The sequence below is a fragment of the Oncorhynchus nerka genome, linkage group LG3, assembly GCF_034236695.1.
Source record: "Oncorhynchus nerka isolate Pitt River linkage group LG3, Oner_Uvic_2.0, whole genome shotgun sequence".
Lineage (NCBI taxonomy): Eukaryota > Metazoa > Chordata > Actinopteri > Salmoniformes > Salmonidae > Oncorhynchus > Oncorhynchus nerka.
Genome location: NC_088398.1, coordinates 76,633,393 through 76,655,557, shown reverse-complemented (window position 1 = coordinate 76,655,557; position 22,165 = coordinate 76,633,393). Strand labels below are relative to the sequence as shown.

At 44.2% G+C, this 22,165-nt stretch overlaps 1 protein-coding gene across 1 annotated transcript in view; it reads left to right on the top strand.

The window, feature by feature from the left end:
- Positions 1–10,428: 10,428 nt before the first annotated feature.
- LOC115117816 (tensin-1-like) overlaps positions 10,429–22,165 on the top strand; it is a 351,789-nt gene continuing 340,052 nt past the window's right edge. The window contains exon 1 of the mRNA XM_065015952.1: positions 10,429–10,844. Coding sequence (XP_064872024.1) covers positions 10,743–10,844 — 102 coding nt within the window. The 5' untranslated portion in view covers positions 10,429–10,742. The remainder of the gene's footprint in view (positions 10,845–22,165) is intronic.

Sequence of the window (22,165 nt, the reverse complement as noted above, 5' to 3'; positions counted from 1 at the left end):
CAAACATGTTTTTATTTCAGTTTTTTTTCCTCCAAGACAAAGAGATACAATCAAAGATCTAATATGAAGCAGAACACCTTGTTTAGCTCTTTGGGGATGAAACTCGGCATTCTGTGGTTTTCACCTTAGGGTTCATTCTTCTAACGGTGGGTTGTATTTTCACAAAGAGGGACTCAATCATAGAGAAATGGGAAGTTTCCATTCATTAATATCTGTGATTTATAGTTTGCTTTGTCATGTTTTAAATCTGATTCCCAAAGAGTGAAATGTAGGCATGCTTTCGTATAGGTCTTCTGTCTAATATTTTCTCTTAGTCTAATGACATTGTGTAGTTTTAATAACATCAAATGAATATACATAAGTATTCTTGGGGACTTACCTGAGGTATCACTGTGATATCTATAAAAGGGGAGTCTATGACAAGAGAGTAGTTATCTTTTCCAAACAGGGAAATGGATGTGGGCGCCCATGAAACACCTGGAAGCCCGAGCTTGAAGCGGACGTCAGAAGTTCTGGAATAAGTTGGAAGACAATGAAAAGACAGCACAAATGGAGAGGTGATGGAGAGGAGTCGTCGAGTAAATTACTTTCTAAACTTCGTCTCCTAAGGTGTGATATTTTACTCTTTATCACCTACAGTATAAATCATTTGCCATGTGATTGAAGCTCCGTTTTGGTAACTTTACTAATCAAAGAGCATGGTAAGTACAACATTGGGGCATGTTCCAACGCAGCACGTTCTATCAATGTTCACAAATGTAAAAGGCCACTGGATTAACCAATCAGGTAAGTATAATAATAGTATCTAGGCAGAATAGTGTTATTTGACCAATCTATTACATGTGTCTCTGATCAAGGTCAACTATTTTTTTAAACTGAAATAGCCATAGCTGTTTCATAGCTGCCACAGGGAAGCTTCAGTGTACCCTGGTCCTTAAAAACACACAAAGGGATTACTGTAGCGTTGACAGTTACAGTATGGAGAAAGTAAGCGGTTTAGAGTTTTGGGCACCACAGTACTTATAACATGTTGTTTCAAGGGCCTGGCTCTGTCTGACTTTAACAGGGCAACAGGTCCCAAGCACATAAGAGCTGTCAAGCCGCATAGCGGGCAAAATATTTTGGAATCAGGTGGTAGAGGAAAGAGTCATCGTAGCCTACTGTACACAGTATACAGTACACTGACGTGACAGTGTAACTTTACCACCATGCACACAAATCAATGAAAACCTTGTAAATGTGTCTAGTCCTGTCTTTATCTCCCCCTCAAACCCTTCATAAAAACCCTTCATAAATCAAAATGAAAGGAGTATGCAGCTTCTATCACCACTCTGCATGTCAGCATCTGTATAAACAACCAGAGGATAACGGAACTCCAGAAGATCCCATTGAGCATCAATAGCAGCCAGATGACCAGCACTTTGGTCCAGGGAAGATGACTGCAGAGTGCTCCTCAAATAACTTGATTGTTCACACAAACATATGGAACTGATGCTCATTTATAAGTATGTTATGGGGGTTAATGACAGAGGGTTTGAAACTGTTCCTATAATGGACTGTCCTATAATGGAGCCAGTGGTACCATGTCAGTTATCAAACATGTAAGGGGTGGATATAACTACTGTTCCCTGAAGGAGGGAACTAGGTTTAACATACTACTGGGAGTCAACGACAAATCATATTCACCTGAAGAAAACTGAAATCACTCCTTACAGGACAATGGATGCCGAGCCCGCCCTTGGAATCCCCGCCTTAATGGCTATAATAACAGGGCTCTAATTAATTTCCTCAAATCAGTGCTGCTCCTCAGCGAGGTCAAATCCTCTGATGGCATGGGGCCAAAAATATGTTATACCTCGTTCCCTCCTTCAGGGAACAGTAGTTATTGTCACGCCTGCTCCCGTTCTCCCTCTCTGGTGCTCGAGGGCCCTTCATTACCACTAACCTGGACTCCTTCCCTTTGTTTATTGACCCATCTATAACTGGCTATTCCCCCGTTTGTTCCCTGTGTCTGCATTAATGTTGTTATGTGCTCTTGTTCAGACACTGTCCTGTTCTGTTCCATGTCCGTTGATAATTAAATGTTCACGCCCTGTACCTGCTTCTCGTCTCATTCAGCGTCGATCCTAACAGTTACAGTGGGGCAAAAAAGTGTTTAGTCAGCCACCAATTGTGCAAGTTCTCCCACTTAACCTCTTCAACCTATGGGGGCGCTATGTCATTATTGGATAAAAAAAACGTGCCCGTTTTAAGCGCAATATTTTGTCACGAAAAGATGCTCGACTATGCATATAATTTGCAGCTTTGGAAAGAAAACACTCTGACGTTTTCAAAACTGCAAAGATATTATCTGGGAGTGCCCCAGAAATGATGCTACAGGCGAAACCAAGATGTAACCTCAAACAGGAAATGAGCTGAATTTTTGAAGCTCTGTTATACTATCGTCTCCTTATATGGCTGTGAATGTGCTGTGAACGAGCTTATGCTCTCTGCCGTTCGTCCAAGATGTCTGCAGCATTGTGACGTATTTGTTGGCATATCATTGGAAGATTGGCCATAAGAGACTACATTTGCCATGGTCCCGTCCGGTGTCCTTTGTCTAAATTGGTGCGTAATTCTCAGTGGCAATCATTTTACCATGCGATACAGACAGAGAAGCACACTTCCAGGAACGATACATAATTGAAGAGATATGTAGAAAAACACCTTGAGGATTGATTCTAAACAACGTTTGCCATGTTTCAGTCGATATTATGGAGTTATTATGGAAAAAGTTCGGCATTTTTATAACTGAATTTTCGTTTTTTTTTTGGTAGCCAAACATGACGCAGAATACGGACCGATTTCTCCTGCACAAATAATCTTTCAGGAAAACTGAAGATTTGCTATCTAACTGAGAGTCTCCTCATTGAAAACATCCGAAGTTCTTCAAAGGTAAATGATTTATTGAATGTTTTTGCTGGTTTTTGTGAAAATGTTGCCTGGTGATGCTAACGCTAAATGCTAATGCTAAATGCTAACGCTAAATGCTAGTTTTGCTATGGTAGAGAGGCATATTTTTTTTAAATCTGAGATGACAGTGTTGTTAACAAAAGGCTAAGCATGAGAGCTAGCATATTGATTTCATTTCATTTGCGATTTTCATGAATAGTTAACGTTGCGTTATGGTAACGCGTTATGGTGAGGCTGTAGTCATGATCCCGGATCCGGGTTGGCTCGACGCAAGAAGTTAAAAAGATGAGAGAGGCCTGTAATTTTCATCATAGGTACACTTCAACTATGACAAACAAAATTAGAAGAAAAAAAATCCAGAAAATCACATTGTAGGATTTTTTATGAATTTATTTGCAAATTATGGTGGAAAATAAGTATTTGGTCAACTACAAACAAGCAAGATTTCTGGCTCTCACAGACCTGTAACTTCTTCTTTAAAAGGCTCCTCTGTCCTCCACTCGTTACCTGTATTAATGGCACCTGTTTGAACTTGCTATCAGTATAAAAGACACTTTTTTGCCCCACTGTATATTCAAAACCGTAAATTTTCTTTCAGTCGGTCACTTGGTATAAAATACTATAGGGAGATACAATAATGCCCCAAGCCAGCTCAGAGGGTATCAAACCAAGAAGCACATGGCAGCTCAAGCACACACAGGTTCCACCAACTGAAAAAAAGGGTTTACAGCATCCACTTTCTTCCCTAATACTTACCCGAGAAGCCTGACTTTCAGAGCCTTAAGAGGCTTGAAATGTCAGAGGTCCATATAGAAACCTGAACCTGCAGCAACACAGCTATGCAAACTGACACAGTCCATAGACCCCACGGTTCCAAGAACAGTACTTCCCTTGCGAGCCTGAAATGTCAGAACTAGTACAAGGAAATCCTTCACCAAGTCACCTGTGGCAAACCAGAGTCGGTAAACAACGGCAGCCTGAAGCTCAGACCCACCGGAAACTTGCAGTAAACTGGAAACGGTGTACACTTGCACTTCCAAGTTAGTCCAAGGCTCAAACAATCAGGGAACTGTGGTAACCCAAATAAATTCAACTCGCTGCAGCACACATATCACTAAACTTCATGCTCCTGAACAATGCCCAAGCAGACGCCACACCCCTAGTGGAGTGAGCACTCTCACAACTAGGAAAATCTTGCTCTTTGCTGTCATAAACCCGGGTGATAGCCTCCATAATCCAACGAGAAATACGGAAAGCACCCTATCCCAAACTGGATTAGCGAAACAGGCAAAACTGGTCAATCACCGAGGGGTGCAGTCTCCACTCCGTAGAGAGGACCCCCTCTGGAACTTAGAACCGCACCCAAGTTTAGAAAATGTTGTACGATACGTCGCCCTGAGTGACTGGAAAAGCGCACTGTTCCATACGAACATACTGTATAACGGGACAGGTTTAGGAGTGAGAGAGATTGCACCCCCACCCCTTGCCTGTTGATGTATGCCACCGCCGTCCTGTTGTAATATCTTACCAACATATGTGATCTCACTCTCGAAACCTTGAACACTGAGGAACCTTGGGTAGAAGCAATGTGATTTCGTGGTAGGGCCATTCTGATCCAAGACCCTACCCGAGCCACACCACACCGGGTTCTGGGACTTCGGCGAACAGTAACTTGCCCCCCCCCATTGAACGAGCCACTTGGGAGCACTGTTGCCACAGTACATGCTTGGAGAGGAGGGCCCCTTTGAGACACCATCATCGCCCCCATACTTTTACCCACAACCAGGATGCTACACCGGGACAGACACAGCACAAAAATCAACTACAGTGCTCTGAAACCCATCTCTACTGCCTTATTCAGCTCCTGTGGGAAATCAATATCATACATCTACAGCCTTGTGACCACATCGGCCTGGTACATTTGGTTCTGCTGCTCTGCCAAGAACCGGCACTGTTTATTCTGAAGCACTGTGCTAGCATTATCCCCCTTGTTAGCCTCCGGAGTAGCTTGCCAGCCTGCCTGAATGAGAGGAATCCCAGGTCACCTTAAGCTCATCTGAGAAATCTTTAAAACAGGGGGTTAGCAATGCTTCACTGCTGCAGGGACAGGAGGTAAAATACCTTCCCCCAAACCTGGAGGAAATCCATTACGGGGGAGAAGACGGCCCCCAGGTGATCTGCCGCCCTATGACACTGCTCCATCAAAAGGCGCATTAGCCACCAATGGTTCTGGACTCTAGACTCTGAACAATGCCAGAGAAACTGTAATGAGCCTCACTCGGCCGGGATGACACATCAACTCAGACTAGCGCTGCTGCTCTCTCCCGGCCTCAGACACCCCTATTCCCGAGGCCGCATCCCCCAGGAGACCCTTCCCCAGCAGCCCTAAACTTTCTCACAAAGCCCTGACACCCAATGGAAGTTGAACGCAGCCGGAGACAATGGTCACATAAACTGGTCCGAGCCAAAGCCTCCTGGGCATGTTTCCTCCCCAGGCGAACAGGATAACGATTGTGAGAATCTTTCATTTTCATTGTGAAACCCCCATGCCTTAGGGCACAGTCGGAGATACAAACTCAGCTGGTTAGTCTTTTTGAACTCTTTCCACTGGCCAAGCAAGGACGCATTAGCTTCACAAGCAGAGCAGAAAGGAGTTAGCTTTTAGCAAACACAAAAACCCTTACCAAGACCCAAATCATCTAGGGGGACGACTACTCTCTCCCCACTAACAGACACCTAAGTCGGAGCTGAATCTCGTAGTCTTCTTGTGCTTTGAAAGGTTTTTGCATGACATGTGCTTTCTTCATTCAGGGATCTGTGCTCTCGATACGTGACACGGAGAAACAATACGTTGAAATGCTGGGTCCTGTGTGACAAACAAGGGGTCTCTGGTACTCTTAGTTTATAGCCAGATTTGCAGGTAAACAAGACACACGCTCATCCACCTTTCACTTGACTGCCTGTCGATTTGAGGCCCCATATAGTCGAGATAAGAGGAGTTGTGGTATATAACAGCTTATATACCTGGTAAAACAGCAAGCAAAGTAAGGACAAATAAACTCTTTCACAGACGGGGAGATTCTCCATTGGTTTGGCTAACTCTGCCATACTCCATCCTCCGTCCTCTCCTCTGTTTGAAAAATGTCAAAGGCAATCAAGGACAGGAAAGTAAGAGAGGGAAACGTAGAAACAAATGTGCTTGTATGAAATGAGACTCTCCTTCTCCACTCGTACGTCCTCAGGCAAATGACGTTTACAGGGATGGAACCCAACATGATTTTTAAAGCACACTTTTCTACTTCCAGGAAACAACAGCTTATTCAAATGAGGTGTGGCAGATTTGAAACACTTCTGGGCTTTGTGTCCTTAGGATACTCTGGTGCATCCTCTGTCGAAGTAGATCATCGGGGAGATGAGCAGCCTCTTTCATTTGCCTACTAATGAAATGACACTGTACTCGACCACATCGGTTTCCGGGTCATGGAGGAGAGAAGATGGAGGAGTTGGGGAGAACAATGTCTTTTGCCAGAATGAGAATCTCAGGGTCAGTGACACCCTTTGTACTGAAGTGTGTGTTGACTGCAGGCTCAGCAAGGCCTGATAGGCAGCCAGCTTGATAAAAACCTCAGTTTCCAGGAACAGTATAGTACGCTGCTGCCAATGTGACAGACCCCAGGAGTGCAAGTCAGTAGTGGTGCGTGGGTAAAATCACTGAGGAAGCCAAGCCAAGTCAGTAGCGGTGCGTGGGTAAAATCACTGAGGAAGCCAAGCCAAGTCAGTAGCGGTGCGTGGGTAAAATCACTGAGGAAGCCAAGCCAAGTCAGTAGCGGTGCGTGGGTAAAATCACTGAGGAAGCCAAGCCAAGTCAGTAGCGGTGCGTGGGTAAAATTACTGAGGAAGCCAAGCCAAGTCAGTAGCGGTGCGTGGGTAAAATCACTGAGGAAGCCAAGCCAAGTCAGTAGCGGTGCGTGGGTAAAATCACTGAGGAAGCCAAGCCAAGTCAGTAGCGGTGCGTGGGTAAAATCACTGAGGAAGCCAAGCCAAGTCAGTAGCGGTGCGTGGGTAAAATTACTGAGGAAGCCAAGCCAAGTCAGTAGCGGTGCGTGGGTAAAATCACTGAGGAAGCCAAGCCAAGTCAGTAGCAGTGCGTGGGTAAAATCACTGAGGAAGCCAAGCCAAGCCAGTAAAACATCCATATTACAACAAATGTTGTGATAGTTGCATTGTTTGCTCTGTAACCCATCCGTCATATACAGTAGGGCTGTGACAACAAAAAGACAGTCACACGGTGGCAGAATGAATTGAACTACGCATACATTTGTTTTATCCCAAAACGGAGAGCAACATCTGTCAGGTGAAGTCCACAAGGCAAATTTAGCATCTAACAAACAGTTACATGACCTGCAACATGGTCAAGCAAGTTAATGTTTTTAACAGTTTACTAAACAACTACTGATTTAGAACCACAGAGTTACCCCAAGTCAGAACAAATAAAACAGGAGCAATGCCATTTCAACTTAAAAATGTAAACATCATCAAATCAACAAGGCTATATATACTTAGTTTAATACACTGAAAACAAACTTAAAGATACCAAAAATACACAAGTAAAAACATTTGTGGGACTCACACTACTTGTAGACTAGTTGAACGCCAGTGTTCTCTTTCATGTTGGAAAATGGTCTATGGCTCTGTCATACATTTTGTTGTCATAAGCTAACTAGCTAAAATGATTGCTAGCCTAACTTCCTCGCATGGGCAACAATGAACCAGCTAATTTAACATGAACCTAAATGGAATAGGCTACATCTAGGCTACATATTGAACCTCAATCGTCTCTGGGCAGTGCAATTTATTTTACCTTTATTTAACTAGGCTAGTCAGTTAAGAACAAATTCTTATTTTCAATGACAGCCTAGGAACAGTAGGTTAACTGCCTGTTCAGGGGCAGGTTGACAAATTTGTACCTTGTCAGCTCGGGGGTTTGAACTCGCAACTTTCCAGTTACTTGTCCAACGCTCTAACCACTAGGCTACCCTGCCACCCCAATAACATATTAATTCATGGCTAGATCAGAATCACCCTCATAATCATTGGCCTGTACAGAGAATTAAGTCAAAACCACAAGTCCAAATCCACATCTCCATCCAATGCTTAGGAAAGGGCCGATTTAGCAAGCTAGCTACTGCGGGACATCAACACAAGTAGACCAGAAACTAAAATTATGTTTTGCTTATGATGTGATTTGATTGGTGTAAAGCCAAATCCAAACTGGCTTCCCTTAGGAGGCATTTTGCTCCACCAGGACAACCTACAGTTGAGTTCAGCTCAACGCTGATTGGCTAATTATGTAATGTTTTTTTAATCAACGGAAGTCAAATGCTTCCTGGCATCAATCAATCAAATGCTACGGCCGCAACATGTCATATTCATTTGGTCCAGACAGCGTCAGATAGATGGTCTATACATACTGAGACAGAGGGAAGATGTTTCCATCGCTTGGTTGATTTCTCCAGTGAGATTCAGACATTTGCAAATTGACTGAAAATTATGAAAACACAGAGAGATAGACAACAACAAAAAAAATCGTATTATTATTTATTTTTTATTGGTCAAATATTTGGGGAAGCCTGGCTTCCCTTGGCATTTATAAATACACGCTACTGGTGCCAGTTACCCTCAAACTACTCTAAGCTTTGCAAAACCCCTGTCAGCCACAGTTTAAAAGAACCCACTGCCATTGATTTTGGTAGTTAAAAATGGTGCCTCACTCAATGTAAGTAGCAGTGTTGTGGACTATAATCCTCCCAGACAACCCCTTCTCTAAAAGGCACATTTAGCAGAGGACAAATGCATTCAGTAAAATGAAAGGATTTTTGAACAGTGGAGTATATTAGCCAAACAGTCACATCTTTAATATTAAGATACCTGTAATCCTCATGCAGGTACTGGTGTGTTTTCTCTTTAAACATCTCCATAACTCTCCCATCCCCAAACTCATCTGTGAGCGCTTCGGATCAGGTTGATGCCATGTGGGAATGTGCAGAATATTGTGTTGGATATCCATGGGAAGTTGATCAGAATCAGGTGGAGGGTTCTGCTCTGCTGGTCTCTGGGAGGATTGGGACTCATAAACGTGCGGAATTCGGTGTGTCCTGCAATGTTCAGTAGGACACACTGTAGCAAAATGCTTTGCAACAGAAAGAGAACATTTGTGTTCTTATTAGTTCTGGTAGTACCTCCCTGTTTCATAATGTTTCAAAAACAAAATCCACCTACTGAACACACCCCAGGTCCTGCGCAGAGAGAGCAAGATGATGGTGAGAGAAGGAGGACTCATAAAGCCGTGCAGGCCCAAGTCCGAAACCAACACATTCTTCTATAGCCCCCATCTGGCTGTGCAGTTCTCCAGCTCCACAGGGACTGTGTCCATGGCCCATTATACACGTGCCTCTTCGTCCATTGTGTGACCTCAGCCAAAGGCACTATGGGACCCCTACCATTTGCCTACGGGGTCATGACTTTGGTATTTTATTAGGATCCCCATTAGCTGTTGCAAAAACAGCAGCTACTCTTCCTGGGGTCCACACAAAACACAAAACATAATACCAAATTACATAGTACAGAACATTAATAGACAAGAACAGCTCAAGGACAGAACTACATACATTTTTTTTAAAGGCACACATAGCCTATATATCAATGCATACACACAAACTATCTAGGCCAGATAGGGGAGAGGCGTTGTGTCGCGAGGTGTTGCTTTATCTGTTTTTTGAAACAAAGTTTGCTGTTTATTTGAGCAATATGAGATGGAAGGAAGTTCTATGCAATTAGGGCTCTATATAATGCTGTACACTTTCTCAAATTTGTTCTGGATTTAGGTAATGTCATGCTGACATGATTTTCTTCACACCCATCACCCATTACATATTTCATAGTTGACACACTAAATATTACAATACATCAGAGGAATGACATGCTACCATGTTGAAGTAACCAAAGAAAAACTTAGCTGATCTTGGATTCATACACATTTTCTTTGCTGGCTGTCTGCATGATGCACCAATTGCAGACCAAGATTCTGTTATCAAATCAGGAAAGAGCCATCAGCTCACAACCAACTACTTACTGTCATAGGTGCAGAACGTAATGTGGCCGTTGATTTTGGCTGACTGATGGTCGTGTGAATCCCAAGGATGGCCTGGAGGATGTCTGCATTTAGCCTTCAATGTATTCTGTACATGTTTTTAAATTCCAATTTTAACATGTTTTTAATTTGCATAATAATATATCAATCAAACAGTCTATCTATTCAAATAAAGTTATGCAGTTACATTGAGGCACAGAGAGAGAGAGCACGAGAGAGAGAGAGAGAGAGAGAGAGAGAGAGAGAGAGCTGTAGCTAGTACTACTAGTACTACTAGTGCACAGTGCTCATAGTCATGTTTTTTCTTTTTTCTTCACTTTCAAGCCTGCCTTTTCCTGAACAGCGGGAAAGCAGTTCGATGTGGGATTATGCATGGGGTTTAGTGGAAAACGGGAACAAAATTTGGTGCAAGACATGGAGTGTGAAATTTAGAGTGACCTGTTTATAGCCGTTTTATAAAAGTGCTAGCGATATCGCGTACTATTTGAATAATTTCATCAAATTAGCAGGAACACAGGAGCGCAGTTTTACCTGCTTGAGTAAAGGGCCTGTGAGAATTCACTATGCGGAGTGAAAAACGTAGCTCTGAAATATTACGTTTTTGAATGGGTCCACGCGACTCTGATCTGAAGTTGCCTGGATGGGATGCACAGTGAGTTTCATCTGTTGTGAAGACGACCTCCTACAGATTTCTCCCGACCAACATGACAAAAAGAAAGAGAACAAGAAACTGTTGAAAAAGGTAGGACACATCACCCATTCCCATAATTAACACACCATCTTTTCATTGATAGCGCAGAAAAGTGGGCACGGAAAATGGCACGTTTTTAATTTGACAATGCATTTAACGGGGCAGGGGGTCTATTCCTAATAGTCTAACTCCTTCATTCACACAATACAAGGTGGCCAACCATGCATTTTTTTGTGAATTAACATTTATCTGTTTTCAGTGGCGATTTTAGCATGTACATCTTGATGGGGCTAAGAAAAAAAAAGTGGGGTGCATGCCAGCAAAGCCACTACACAACACAACACCAAACAATACATTATTTGCACTATAACAGCGACAAACAACAGCAGTCCCAACATCTTACCACTGCTACACCTGGCTATCAGCGGAGCCTTGTCTGGCAGCGAAACAGTTCATTCAGCCTCATTTACTACCTTTTAAAAAAACATAGCTGATATGGCTGACTTGCTTTAATAAACGTGGTTTCTACTGACAATTGAGATGTACAAACTATGGCATAAGGGGGCAACAAGCAGATAAGAGGCAATCCGTAATTTCGATTAAGACATTAATGAGCGAGCTAGGACGGACTAGTCAATATAACTATTTGTTCAGCACTTTTGAAATGTACAGCGACAGAATTCAGAACATGGACCGTTCTTACAGTGTTCTCCCTGTACACCAAGTCAGAACCATAGGATACATATAGGGGGCATATAAGCAGACAATGAAAGCTCTTACAAAATTTGATGATTTACTTTCTCGAAAACATTTTATAATGTAAGTTACATGTGCACGATCAAGTGGGCGAAATTAAGAGGGGAAAATAGACCAAATTATTAGGGTGAGGCACATGGGCTACTAACAGCTTAATACACAACATACACTTAGTATTACTTTCTTAGTTACAGTATAGATATCTCCCTGGCATATTACATAATTTATGCAGCAACATACAATACATTTTTGGACTGAAATTGTTGTCCTGTGCTCACTTGAACAGGAAGTTGACACGGCGTTCCTTCGTGTCCAAATTTTGGCATTATACTTTGTCATCAAAGTCTGACATTTTCTGGACTTATGGTGTTTTCAAGACAACTGGGAACTTGTTTAGCCAGTTGGAGCTCCTTTTTGCCCAAGTTCCCAGTTGTCTTGAACTCATTGAAGTCAGATTTCCTAGTTCCAAGTTAACAGTTGTTTTGATCACGGCAGAAATCATGATTGACAGCATGGCCAATATTATAATATTAAGCTTGGAAAAGAGACCCTTAAACCCTCAATTTGGACCATACACCCACTCCACTGAATAGGAGGCTAGGGATTACTTTGCCATGCTTGCAGTTAGCCGCTGATGCCTTCCAAACCAGTAATTGTTGAATTTGCGATTTCCAACTTGTCGTGTAATGTTTATGTCCAATGACCGATGAGCACCTATACGTTTTATCTATCATTTCTTTTCATTTGACAAGGATTAAAAAGGATTTGCGGGTAGATTTTTGACTTGATTCATGATGATGACTGCTAGCTAAGATTTTGATAGTATGATATTAACATCAGTCCAATCAAAGCTACTGTAGATATAACGTGATTTGACATCATTTTATCTGTGGCCAATGAACTTGAGCCTTCTTGCATGGGCACTTTAATGTAACTCTATGGCAGCACCCAAGGGGCTTGAATGTCTGAGCACTATCCTTCAATTTGGCAGAGATGTAGTGTCCCCATGAGTGACAGAACACTGAGCCAATCACGGCGCAACTGGAGAACATTAGCAACCCCTATTTTCCGCTGGCTGCCCCACCATCATTTTGGAGCTGCCTTACTCAACAAAGCAAAAATGGGGACACAATGTATTATTATTATTTTTTCTTTACATTGTTTGCAAACTGATCTCTAACACTTATTAATTAATGCCAAAATAACATGCAAAACAGGAAACCCTTGATTTTTGTCCGTTTTTTTGCAAAAAATGTGGGGCTCAAAACAAGTGGGGCTCTGCCAGTTCAAAATTGTGTTTAGATATATTTAACCGGTTGAGAGTTTGTCACCCTTGGTGAACATAACTCAGAGAAAATAGATATCACATGTGGCTTTACACAAGGTAAAATTTTGGGTCCGGTACTGTCCAGTTAATATACACTACATTACCAAAAGTGTGTGGACACCGGCTCATCAAATATCTCACTGCAAAATCATGGACATTAATATGGAGTTGGTCCCCCCTTCGCTGCTATAACAGCCTCCACTCTTCTGGGAAGGCTTTCCACTAGATGTTGGAACATTGTTGCGGAGACTTGCTTCCATTCAGACACAAGATTATTAGTGAGGTCTGGCACTGATGTTGGGCAATTACATCTGTCTCGCAGTCAGCGTTCCAAATCATCACTAAGGTGTTATGATGGGGAGGAGGTCAGGGCTCAGAGCAGACCAGTCAAGTTCTTCCACACCAATATTGATAAACCATTTCTGTATGAACCTTGATTTGTGCACAGGGGCATTGTCATGCTGCAACAGGAAAGGGCCTTCCCCATACTGTTGCCACCAAGTTGGAAGCACAGAATTGTCTAGAATGGCAAACCCAGATTCGTCCGTCGGACTGCCAGATGGTGAAGCGCGATTCATCACTCCAGAGAACGCGTTTCCACTGCACCAGAGTCCAATGTAGGCAATCTTTACATCACTCCAGCCGACGCTTGGCATTGCGCATGGTGATTTTAGGCTTGTGTGCGGCTGCTCGGCCAATGAAAACCCATTTCATAAAGCTCCTGACGAAAAGTTATTGTGCTGACGTTGCTTCCAGAAGAAGTTTGGAACTCGGTAGTGAGTGATGTAACCGAGCAATAGTACGCGCTTCAGCGGCAGCTCTAGCATGGCAGATATTTGAAGAACTGACTTGTTGGACAGGTTGCATCCTATAACAGTGTCACAGTGAAAGTCACTGAGCTCTCGGGTAAGGCCATTCTACTGCCAATGTTTGTCTATGGAGATTGCATGTCGGAGTGCACACCTCCAAACTGGGAAATGGCTATTTGACTAAGGAGAGTGATGAAGTGATGCATCAAATTACCTGGCCTCCACAATCACCTGACCTCAACCCAATTGAGATGGTTTGGGATGAGTTGGACAGCAGAGTAAAGGAAAAGCAGCTAACAAGTGATCAGCATATGTGGGAACTCCTACAAGACTGTTGGAAAAGCATTCCTCGTGAAGCTGGTTGAAAGAATGCCAAAGGGTGGCTACTTTGAAGAATCTCAAATATAAAATATATTTTGATTTGTGTAACACTTTTTCGTTTACTACATGATTCCATGTGTATTATTTCAAAAGTTTTGATGTATTCACTATTATTCAGTGTAGAAAATAGTGAAAATAAAGAAAAACCCTTGATAAAGAAATAATGAAAAACCTTTGAATGAATCGGTGTGTCCAAAATTTTGACTTGTACTGTATACTGTATTAGAGTGAGCCATTTCAAGAATCCAGTATTTAAATACATATGCCGTGTGTATAAACACGGTTATTCAAATAAAATTTGCATTAGTAGAAATATTAGAATAAATGATTTTAGGGATACAGTATTTAAATGCACAGTTTTTCAAACTTATGGGTGATTCACGATATAATTTGTTGAACAATTAAAGGTCAAATAGACTGCATTTAAAACAGTCAATAATCTAATGAATATAGAGCTTTTGAAAATATACCTAGGCTGAATATATGCCTTCCACAACCAAGACTTACTAATAATTAAATTATTTTTATCAATATAGTTATACCTTCTTTTTTTGTTGTTGCAATAATCACTGATCTGGCTTTCAAGTCTGTCTATAAAAATTCCCTTCTTTGTTACAAATTTAACCAGAACCATGCGTAATGCACATTCACTAATAATGTAGCAGGCATTACTGAGCATTCAGTTTCCAGAATGAATGTTCATTGGTACATCCATTTAAGTAGTGTCTGCTCTTGCTCTACATTTGAGAAGTTGAACCATAAACAGGGTTCGAAAGGTTAACTTCTCCTCTATTACAGTAAAATAATGTCTCAATGTGTTTCGGATTACATATGAACGATTCTGTTGGACCAAACCTCAAATACAAATAGCGAGTTGAAACTGTTTGTCAGCGAGGAAAAGGGATCTCTCATCTTTGTTGTTGTAAGTGGTTGAGGGAGTGGCTTGGGAGAAAGAGGCGAAACGAGAGGTGTCCAAAATACACCCAATTCGTTTATGCGCTTATTTTGAACTGAACCTTGTCGCCTGCCTTCCCACCTTTGGGACAACGACTTCCTTTGTTAGGGCAGAGACATGAGCATCTCGTCGTTATATACAGATCTCTGGTGTAAATGGGAAGGTGCACAGCACAGAGGAGCGACGGAGACGAGACATAATGAGAACAAGCTGCACACAGAACGTCGAGGTTAAAATGTTGATAAAGTATTATTTCTTCACATTATATGCGCACATTTCATCATGAAATGAGCGGGAAAACAGGATTTTCAAAAAAGGAACTGCTGATGGATGTAGTTTTCTATGACAGAGTTAGAAATGTATATCTGTTAGAAATGTATATCTGTTAGAAATGTATCAAGAGAGGAGATCTAATAGGCTACTTTGAAGCAAGGTAAGACATGCCTCAGAAAACATTCAGGTTTCTAACAATTAAGTATATGTTTTCAAAATACATACTGCCTCCAGCTCATTGCAAAGTGGTGTGTGACGAGTTGATGACGAGTTGATGAAGCCTGCCATCCGTTACCGTCTGATACTTCAAAACAACTGGGAACTTGGACATCTCTGACTTCCGACTTCAGTGCTTTCCAGACAACTAGGGGGGAAAAAAGAACGAGCTACGACTGAAAAATAGTTCTGAATGGTCATCCAACTCGGGAACTCTGGTCTCTTTCCAGAGCTCTGACTTTCCAACCTGAAGATCAGTGTCATGACCTCGTATTCTTCGGAGTTTTCCAGTTGTCTTTAAATTACCACACGGTTAAGGCGCTGTCTGACATATTTTCCACTCAAAGGCACTCTATCTGTGTCCTGTAGGCGTGTGATAAACAGGATATATACGGAATATACTGTACACACACGCCTATTTAATTACACTAGAATGATGCATATGAACCTATAGACCGATAAGCATGACCAGTCAAATGTATTTCAAACGACTGATATTTCCATCAATGAATTGGCTAAAAAGTATTATTTCACAATAGGATTTTTTTTCTCATCTTCTACACAGACACACTGCTCTTACGACCACTCTAATTAATCAGAGACCGACGGCACTTATCCTAATCCTCAGAACAAATGGCCTTCATCAGATGGGAATACATCAGAGCAGAGGAAGGAGAGAAATATTCAGGACACGGGGGAATTTTGGGGATTTACAGAGAGCCCGAGGGAGAGACCACAAGTAACCTACAGGGGCAGAGGGAGAGACCACTACTAACCTACAGGGGCAGAGGGAGAGACCACAACTAACCTACAGGGGGCAGAGGGAGAGACCGCTACTAACCTACAGGGGCAGAGGGAGTGACAACAATTAACCTACAGGGGGCAGAGGGAGAGACCACAACTAACCTACAGGGGCAGAGGGAGAGACCACTACTAACCTACAGGGGGCAGAGGGAGAGACCACAACTAACCTACAGGGGGCAGAGGGAGAGACCACTACTAACCTACAGGGGGCAGAGGGAGAGACCACTACTAACCTACAGGGGCAGAGGGAGAGACCACTACTAACCTACAGGGGCAGAGGGAGTGACAACAATTAACCTACAGGGGCAGAGGGAGAGACCACAACTAACCTACAGGGGGCAGAGGGAGAGACCACTACTAACCTACAGGGGGCAGAGGGAGAGACCACAACTAACTTACAGGGGCAGAGGCCACAACTAACTTACAGGGGACAGAGGGAGAGGCCACAACTAACTTACAGGGGCAGAGGGAGAGACCACAACTAACTTACAGGGGACAGAGGGAGAGACCACAACTAACTTACAGAGGACAGGGGGAGAGGCCACAACTAACTTACAGAGGACAGGGGGAGAGGCCACAACTAACCTACAGAGGCCACAACTAACTTACAGGGGCAGAGACCACAACTAACTTACAGGGGACAGAGGGAGAGACCACAACTAACATACAGAGGCAGAGGCCACAACTAACTTACAGGGGCAGAGGCCACAACTAACTTACAGAGGCAGAGGGAGAGGCCACAACTAACTTACAGTGGGCAGAGGGAGAGGCCACAACTAACTTACAGAGGCAGAGGGAGAGGCCACAACTAACCTACAGGGGGCAGAGGGAGAGACCACAACTAATCTACAGGGGGCAGAGGGAGAGACCACTACTAACCTACAGGGGGCAGAGGGAGAGACCACTACTAACCTACAGGGGCAGAGGGAGTGACAACAATTAACCTACAGGGGGCAGAGGGAGAGACTACTACTAACCTACAGGGGGCAGAGGGAGTGACAACAATTAACCTACAGGGGGCAGAGGGAGAGACCACTACTAACCTACAGGGGGCAGAGGGAGTGACAACAACTAACCTACAGGGGGCAGAGGGAGAGACCACTACTAACCTACAGGGGGCAGAGGGAGTGACAACAATTAACCTACAGGGGCAGAGGGAGAGACCACAACTAACCTACAGGGGGCAGAGGGAGAGACCACAACTAACCTACAGGGGGCAGAGGGAGAGACCACAACTAATCTACAGGGGGCAGAGGGAGAGACCACTACTAACCTACAGGGGGCAGAGGGAGAGACCACTACTAACCTACAGGGTCAGAGGGAGTGACAACAATTAACCTACAGCGGGCAGAGGGAGAGACCACAACTAACCTACAGGGGGCAGAGGGAGAGACCACAACTAACCTACAAGGGGCAGAGACCACTACTAACCTACAGGGGGCAGAGGGAGTGACAACAATTAACCTACAGAGGGCAGAGGGAGAGACCACAACTAACTTACAGGGGACAGGGGCCACAACTAACTTATAGGGGACAGGGGTCACAACTAACTTACAGGGGACAGAGGGAGAGACCACAACTAACTTACAGGGACAGAGGGAGAGACCACAACTAACTTACAGGGGACAGGGGCCACAACTAACTTACAGGGGACAGAGGGAGAGACCACAACTAACTTACAGAGGACAGGGGGAGAGACCACAACTAACTTACAGGGGCAGAGGGAGAGACCACAACTAACTTACAGGGGACAGAGGGAGAGGCCACAACTAACTTACAGGGGACAGGGGCCACAACTAACTTACAGGGGACAGAGGGAGAGACCACAACTAACTTACAGGGGACAGAGGGAGAGACCACAACTAACTTGCAGGGGACAGAGGGAGAGACCACAACTAACTTGCAGGGGACAGAGGGAGAGACCACAACTAACTTACAGAGGCAGAGGGAGAGACCACAACTAACCTACAGTGGGCAGAGGGAGAGGCCACAACTAACCTACAGGGGGCAGAGGGAGCGACCACAACTAACCTACAGGGGGCAGAGGGAGAGACCACAACTAACCTACAGGGGGCAGAGGGAGAGACCACAACTAACCTACAGTGGGCAGAGGGAGAGGCCACAACTAACCTACAGGGGGCAGAGGGAGAGACCACAACTAACCTACAGGGGGCAGAGGGAGAGACCACAACTAATCTACAGGGGGCAGAGGGAGAGACCACAACTAACTTACAGAGGACAGGGGGAGAGACCACAACTAACTTACAGGGGCAGAGGGAGAGACCACAACTAACTTACAGGGGACAGAGGGAGAGGCCACAACTAACTTACAGGGGACAGGGGCCACAACTAACTTACAGGGGACAGAGGGAGAGACCACAACTAACTTACAGGGGACAGAGGGAGAGACCACAACTAACTTACAGGGGACAGAGGGAGAGACCACAACTAACTTACAGGGGACAGAGGGAGAGACCACAACTAACTTACAGGGGACAGAGGGAGAGACCACAACTAACTTACAGGGGGCAGAGGGAGAGACCACAACTAACTTACAGGGGACAGAGGGAGAGACCACAACTAACTTACAGGGGACAGAGGGAGAGACCACAACTAACTTACAGGGGACAGAGGGAGAGACCACAACTAACTTACAGGGGACAGAGGGAGAGACCACAACTAACTTACAGGGGGCAGAGGGAGAGACCACAACTAACTTACAGGGGACAGAGGGAGAGACCACAACTAACTTACAGGGGACAGAGGGAGAGGCCACAACTAACTTACAGAGGACAGAAGTATCATAGATTTCAATATGCTCACTAAAAAGGCTATTTTGCGTTTGAGCAATGCAAAAACTGACAGCAGCTCTTTTCAGAATCTTAAATTGACCTTTTGGCACAGCCAAGGGGCTTGTAGCGGAAGAAAGAAAACAGTGCTTGGAATACCTGTCATGACTCGTGACTCTGTAAAGCAGTGCAAGCCTCATGGCCCTGTTGACTTGCAGCATCTAGTCTACCCTACACAGTCTGGTGTGGCGCACACAGATGCCCCCATCAAAAGCTGCGAAGACTGTGCTTCCCAACATTCTCTTGTGTAACACGTGATCCTGAGGACACAAGGTAGATGACCTTTATTCTGTGACACAGGCTAACGAGACTGACATTGTAGCTGTTGACCGAGTCTTGGTTAAAGGAAGATGTCCCAGACTCAATAGTCAGTCTTTAAGGCTATAGTCTGCATAGAAAGGACAGAGTAACCTCATGTGGTTAGGTTGTAGCCATGCATAATGCACAGCATCTATCACAAGTTTTACTGGACCTTGAGGACGACGGCTTTGAGTATGACAGAGGCCATCTCTCCTACCACGTACGTCTGCTGTCCTCTATAACCCTGCCAAAATGTTCTAAGGAGGCCCGATCTGAGTCCCAGGTCCTGGAATATCCCCCAAAATGCCTGAGTACTATTCAACGCAGATATAGTCGTTAAGGTGTGTGATTCTTGGTGATACTACTATTCAACACAGATATAGTCGTTAAGGTGTGTGATTCTTGGTGATACTACTATTCAACACAGATATAGTCGTTAAGGTGTGTGATTCTTGGTGATACTACTATTCAACTCAGATATAGTGGTTAAGGTATGTGATTCTTGGTGATACTAACACCCTGTAACATGGTTCATTATCCGTTTGGACTAAAACAAGTGGTGTCAAAACCAGCTAGAGGCTCCAATCAACTTCACTCCATCACCAGCCCACCTGCCACCGATTGGTTGTTCTGACCATCAAACCATATTCTGTTCAGCTGGCCTATGGCCAAACACACCATCAAGATAAGTGTTCAGACTGCGCTGCACCCCTGAATCTAAGAGGCTCTTAGTTCTCCAACTCAATATAGAAGATTCCAGTGCGGTGTATCAAGCTAAAGTTGACATCAACCAGGCCATTGGAAGGAGCAACATCACAACACCTGATAAGCCATGGATGACTCTTCAAATAAAGGAGCTCATTGTCGATAGGCAGAGAGTTTTCCAATCAGAGGACAACCGTGAGTACAAGGGACTGCTCCAAAGTGACATGTCTCATCCAATATGCTAAGAAAATATACTACGAGGATGAAGTCTCTCATCTCAGGACCAAGGACAGTGAAAACTGGTTAAAGTCCATTACAAAGCTAATGTGAGCTGCAGAAAACCTGAGTGGGAGAGTTGACACAAAGACAGAAGAGGAGTGTGAAACCCTGAGTCTTCACTTGTCTTCTGTGTGGAAGGACGTCACATGCAACATGCCAAGCTCGGCGGTTGAAAACAGAATCTTGGCAAACTTCATTACTGAAACGTACAGTAATGGACAGGTCAAGATGCTTCTTTTCAAGGTGAATGGGAGGAAACAAGCTGGTAAAGACTGCACCCCTGCCTGGATTCTCAAGAGATACAGTACATTGAGGAGCTTGCCCCTGTTTTGATCGGCTTGTTCAATGCTTGCCTAGAAATTGGACATTTCCCCTCCTAGTGGAAAGACTCACTAGTCTGGGAAGTACCCAAGAAAGTCAGACCACAGTTCCCTTAGGACTATCGTTAGATCAGTGCCCTCAGGACTATAGTCGGATCAGTACCCTCAGGACTGTCGTTAGATCAGTTCCCTCAGGCCTATAGGCAGAGCAGTTCCCTCAGGACTATTGTCAGATCAGTTCCCTCAGGACTATAGGCAGAGCAGTTCCCTCAGGACTATCGTTAGATCAGTTCCCTCAGGACTATAGTCAGATCTGTTCCCTCAAGACTATAGTCAGATCAGCTCCCTCAGGACTATCGTCAGATCAGTTCCCTCAGGACTATCGTCAGATCAGTACCCTCAGGACTGTCGTTAGATCAGTTCCCTCAGGACTGTCGTTAGATCAGTTCCCTCAGGACTATCGTTAGATCAGTTCCCTCAGGACTATCATCAGATCAGTTCCCTCAGGGCTATCATCAGATCAGTTCCCTCAGGGCTATCATCAGATCAGTTCCATCAGGACTATCGTCAGATCAGTACCCCAGGACTGTCGTCAGATCAGTTCCCTCAGGACTATCATCAGATCAGTTCCCTCAGGACTATCGTCAGATCAGTTCCCTCAGGACTATCATCAGATCAGTTCCCTCAGGACTATCGTCAGATCAGTTCCCTCAGGGCTAGCGTCAGATCAGTTCCCTCAGGACTATCATCAGATCAGTTCCCTCAGGACTATCGTCAGATCAGTTCCCTCAGGGCTACCGTCAGAACAGTTCCCTCAGGACTATCGTCAGATCAGTTCCCTCAGGGCTATCATCAGATCAGTTCCCTCAGGACTATCGTCAGATCAGTTCCCTCAGGACTATCGTCAGATCAGTTCGCTCAGGGCTATAGTCAGATCAGTTCCCTCAGGGCTATCATCAGATCAGTTCCCTCAGGACTACCGTCAGATCAGTTCCCTCAGGGCTATCATCAGATCAGTTCCATCAGGACTATCGTCAGATCTCCTTTCTGAGCTGTGTTGGCAAGGTCTATTAAGGAATTCTGAAGGACCTACTACTACAGGAAACTGAGTCTGCAATTTGTAGTTTGCAGCATGGTTTCATGAAAAGCAGATCGACTGTGACAGCCTTGATGCCCGTGGCACAAAGCTGGCAGATTTCTGTCGACGCAAATTTGATGTCGACCCCACCTTCATTGATTTCACACAGGCCTTTGACACTATCTACAATGAACAATTTCTACACTCTCTAAGCAGACTAGGCACTTCGAAAGCACATCTGTCTCTCAATCCACAGCTATCTTTTAAAAGAGACGGAATTCACCCTAACCACAATGGTGGATTCCAGGATTATTTTCAGC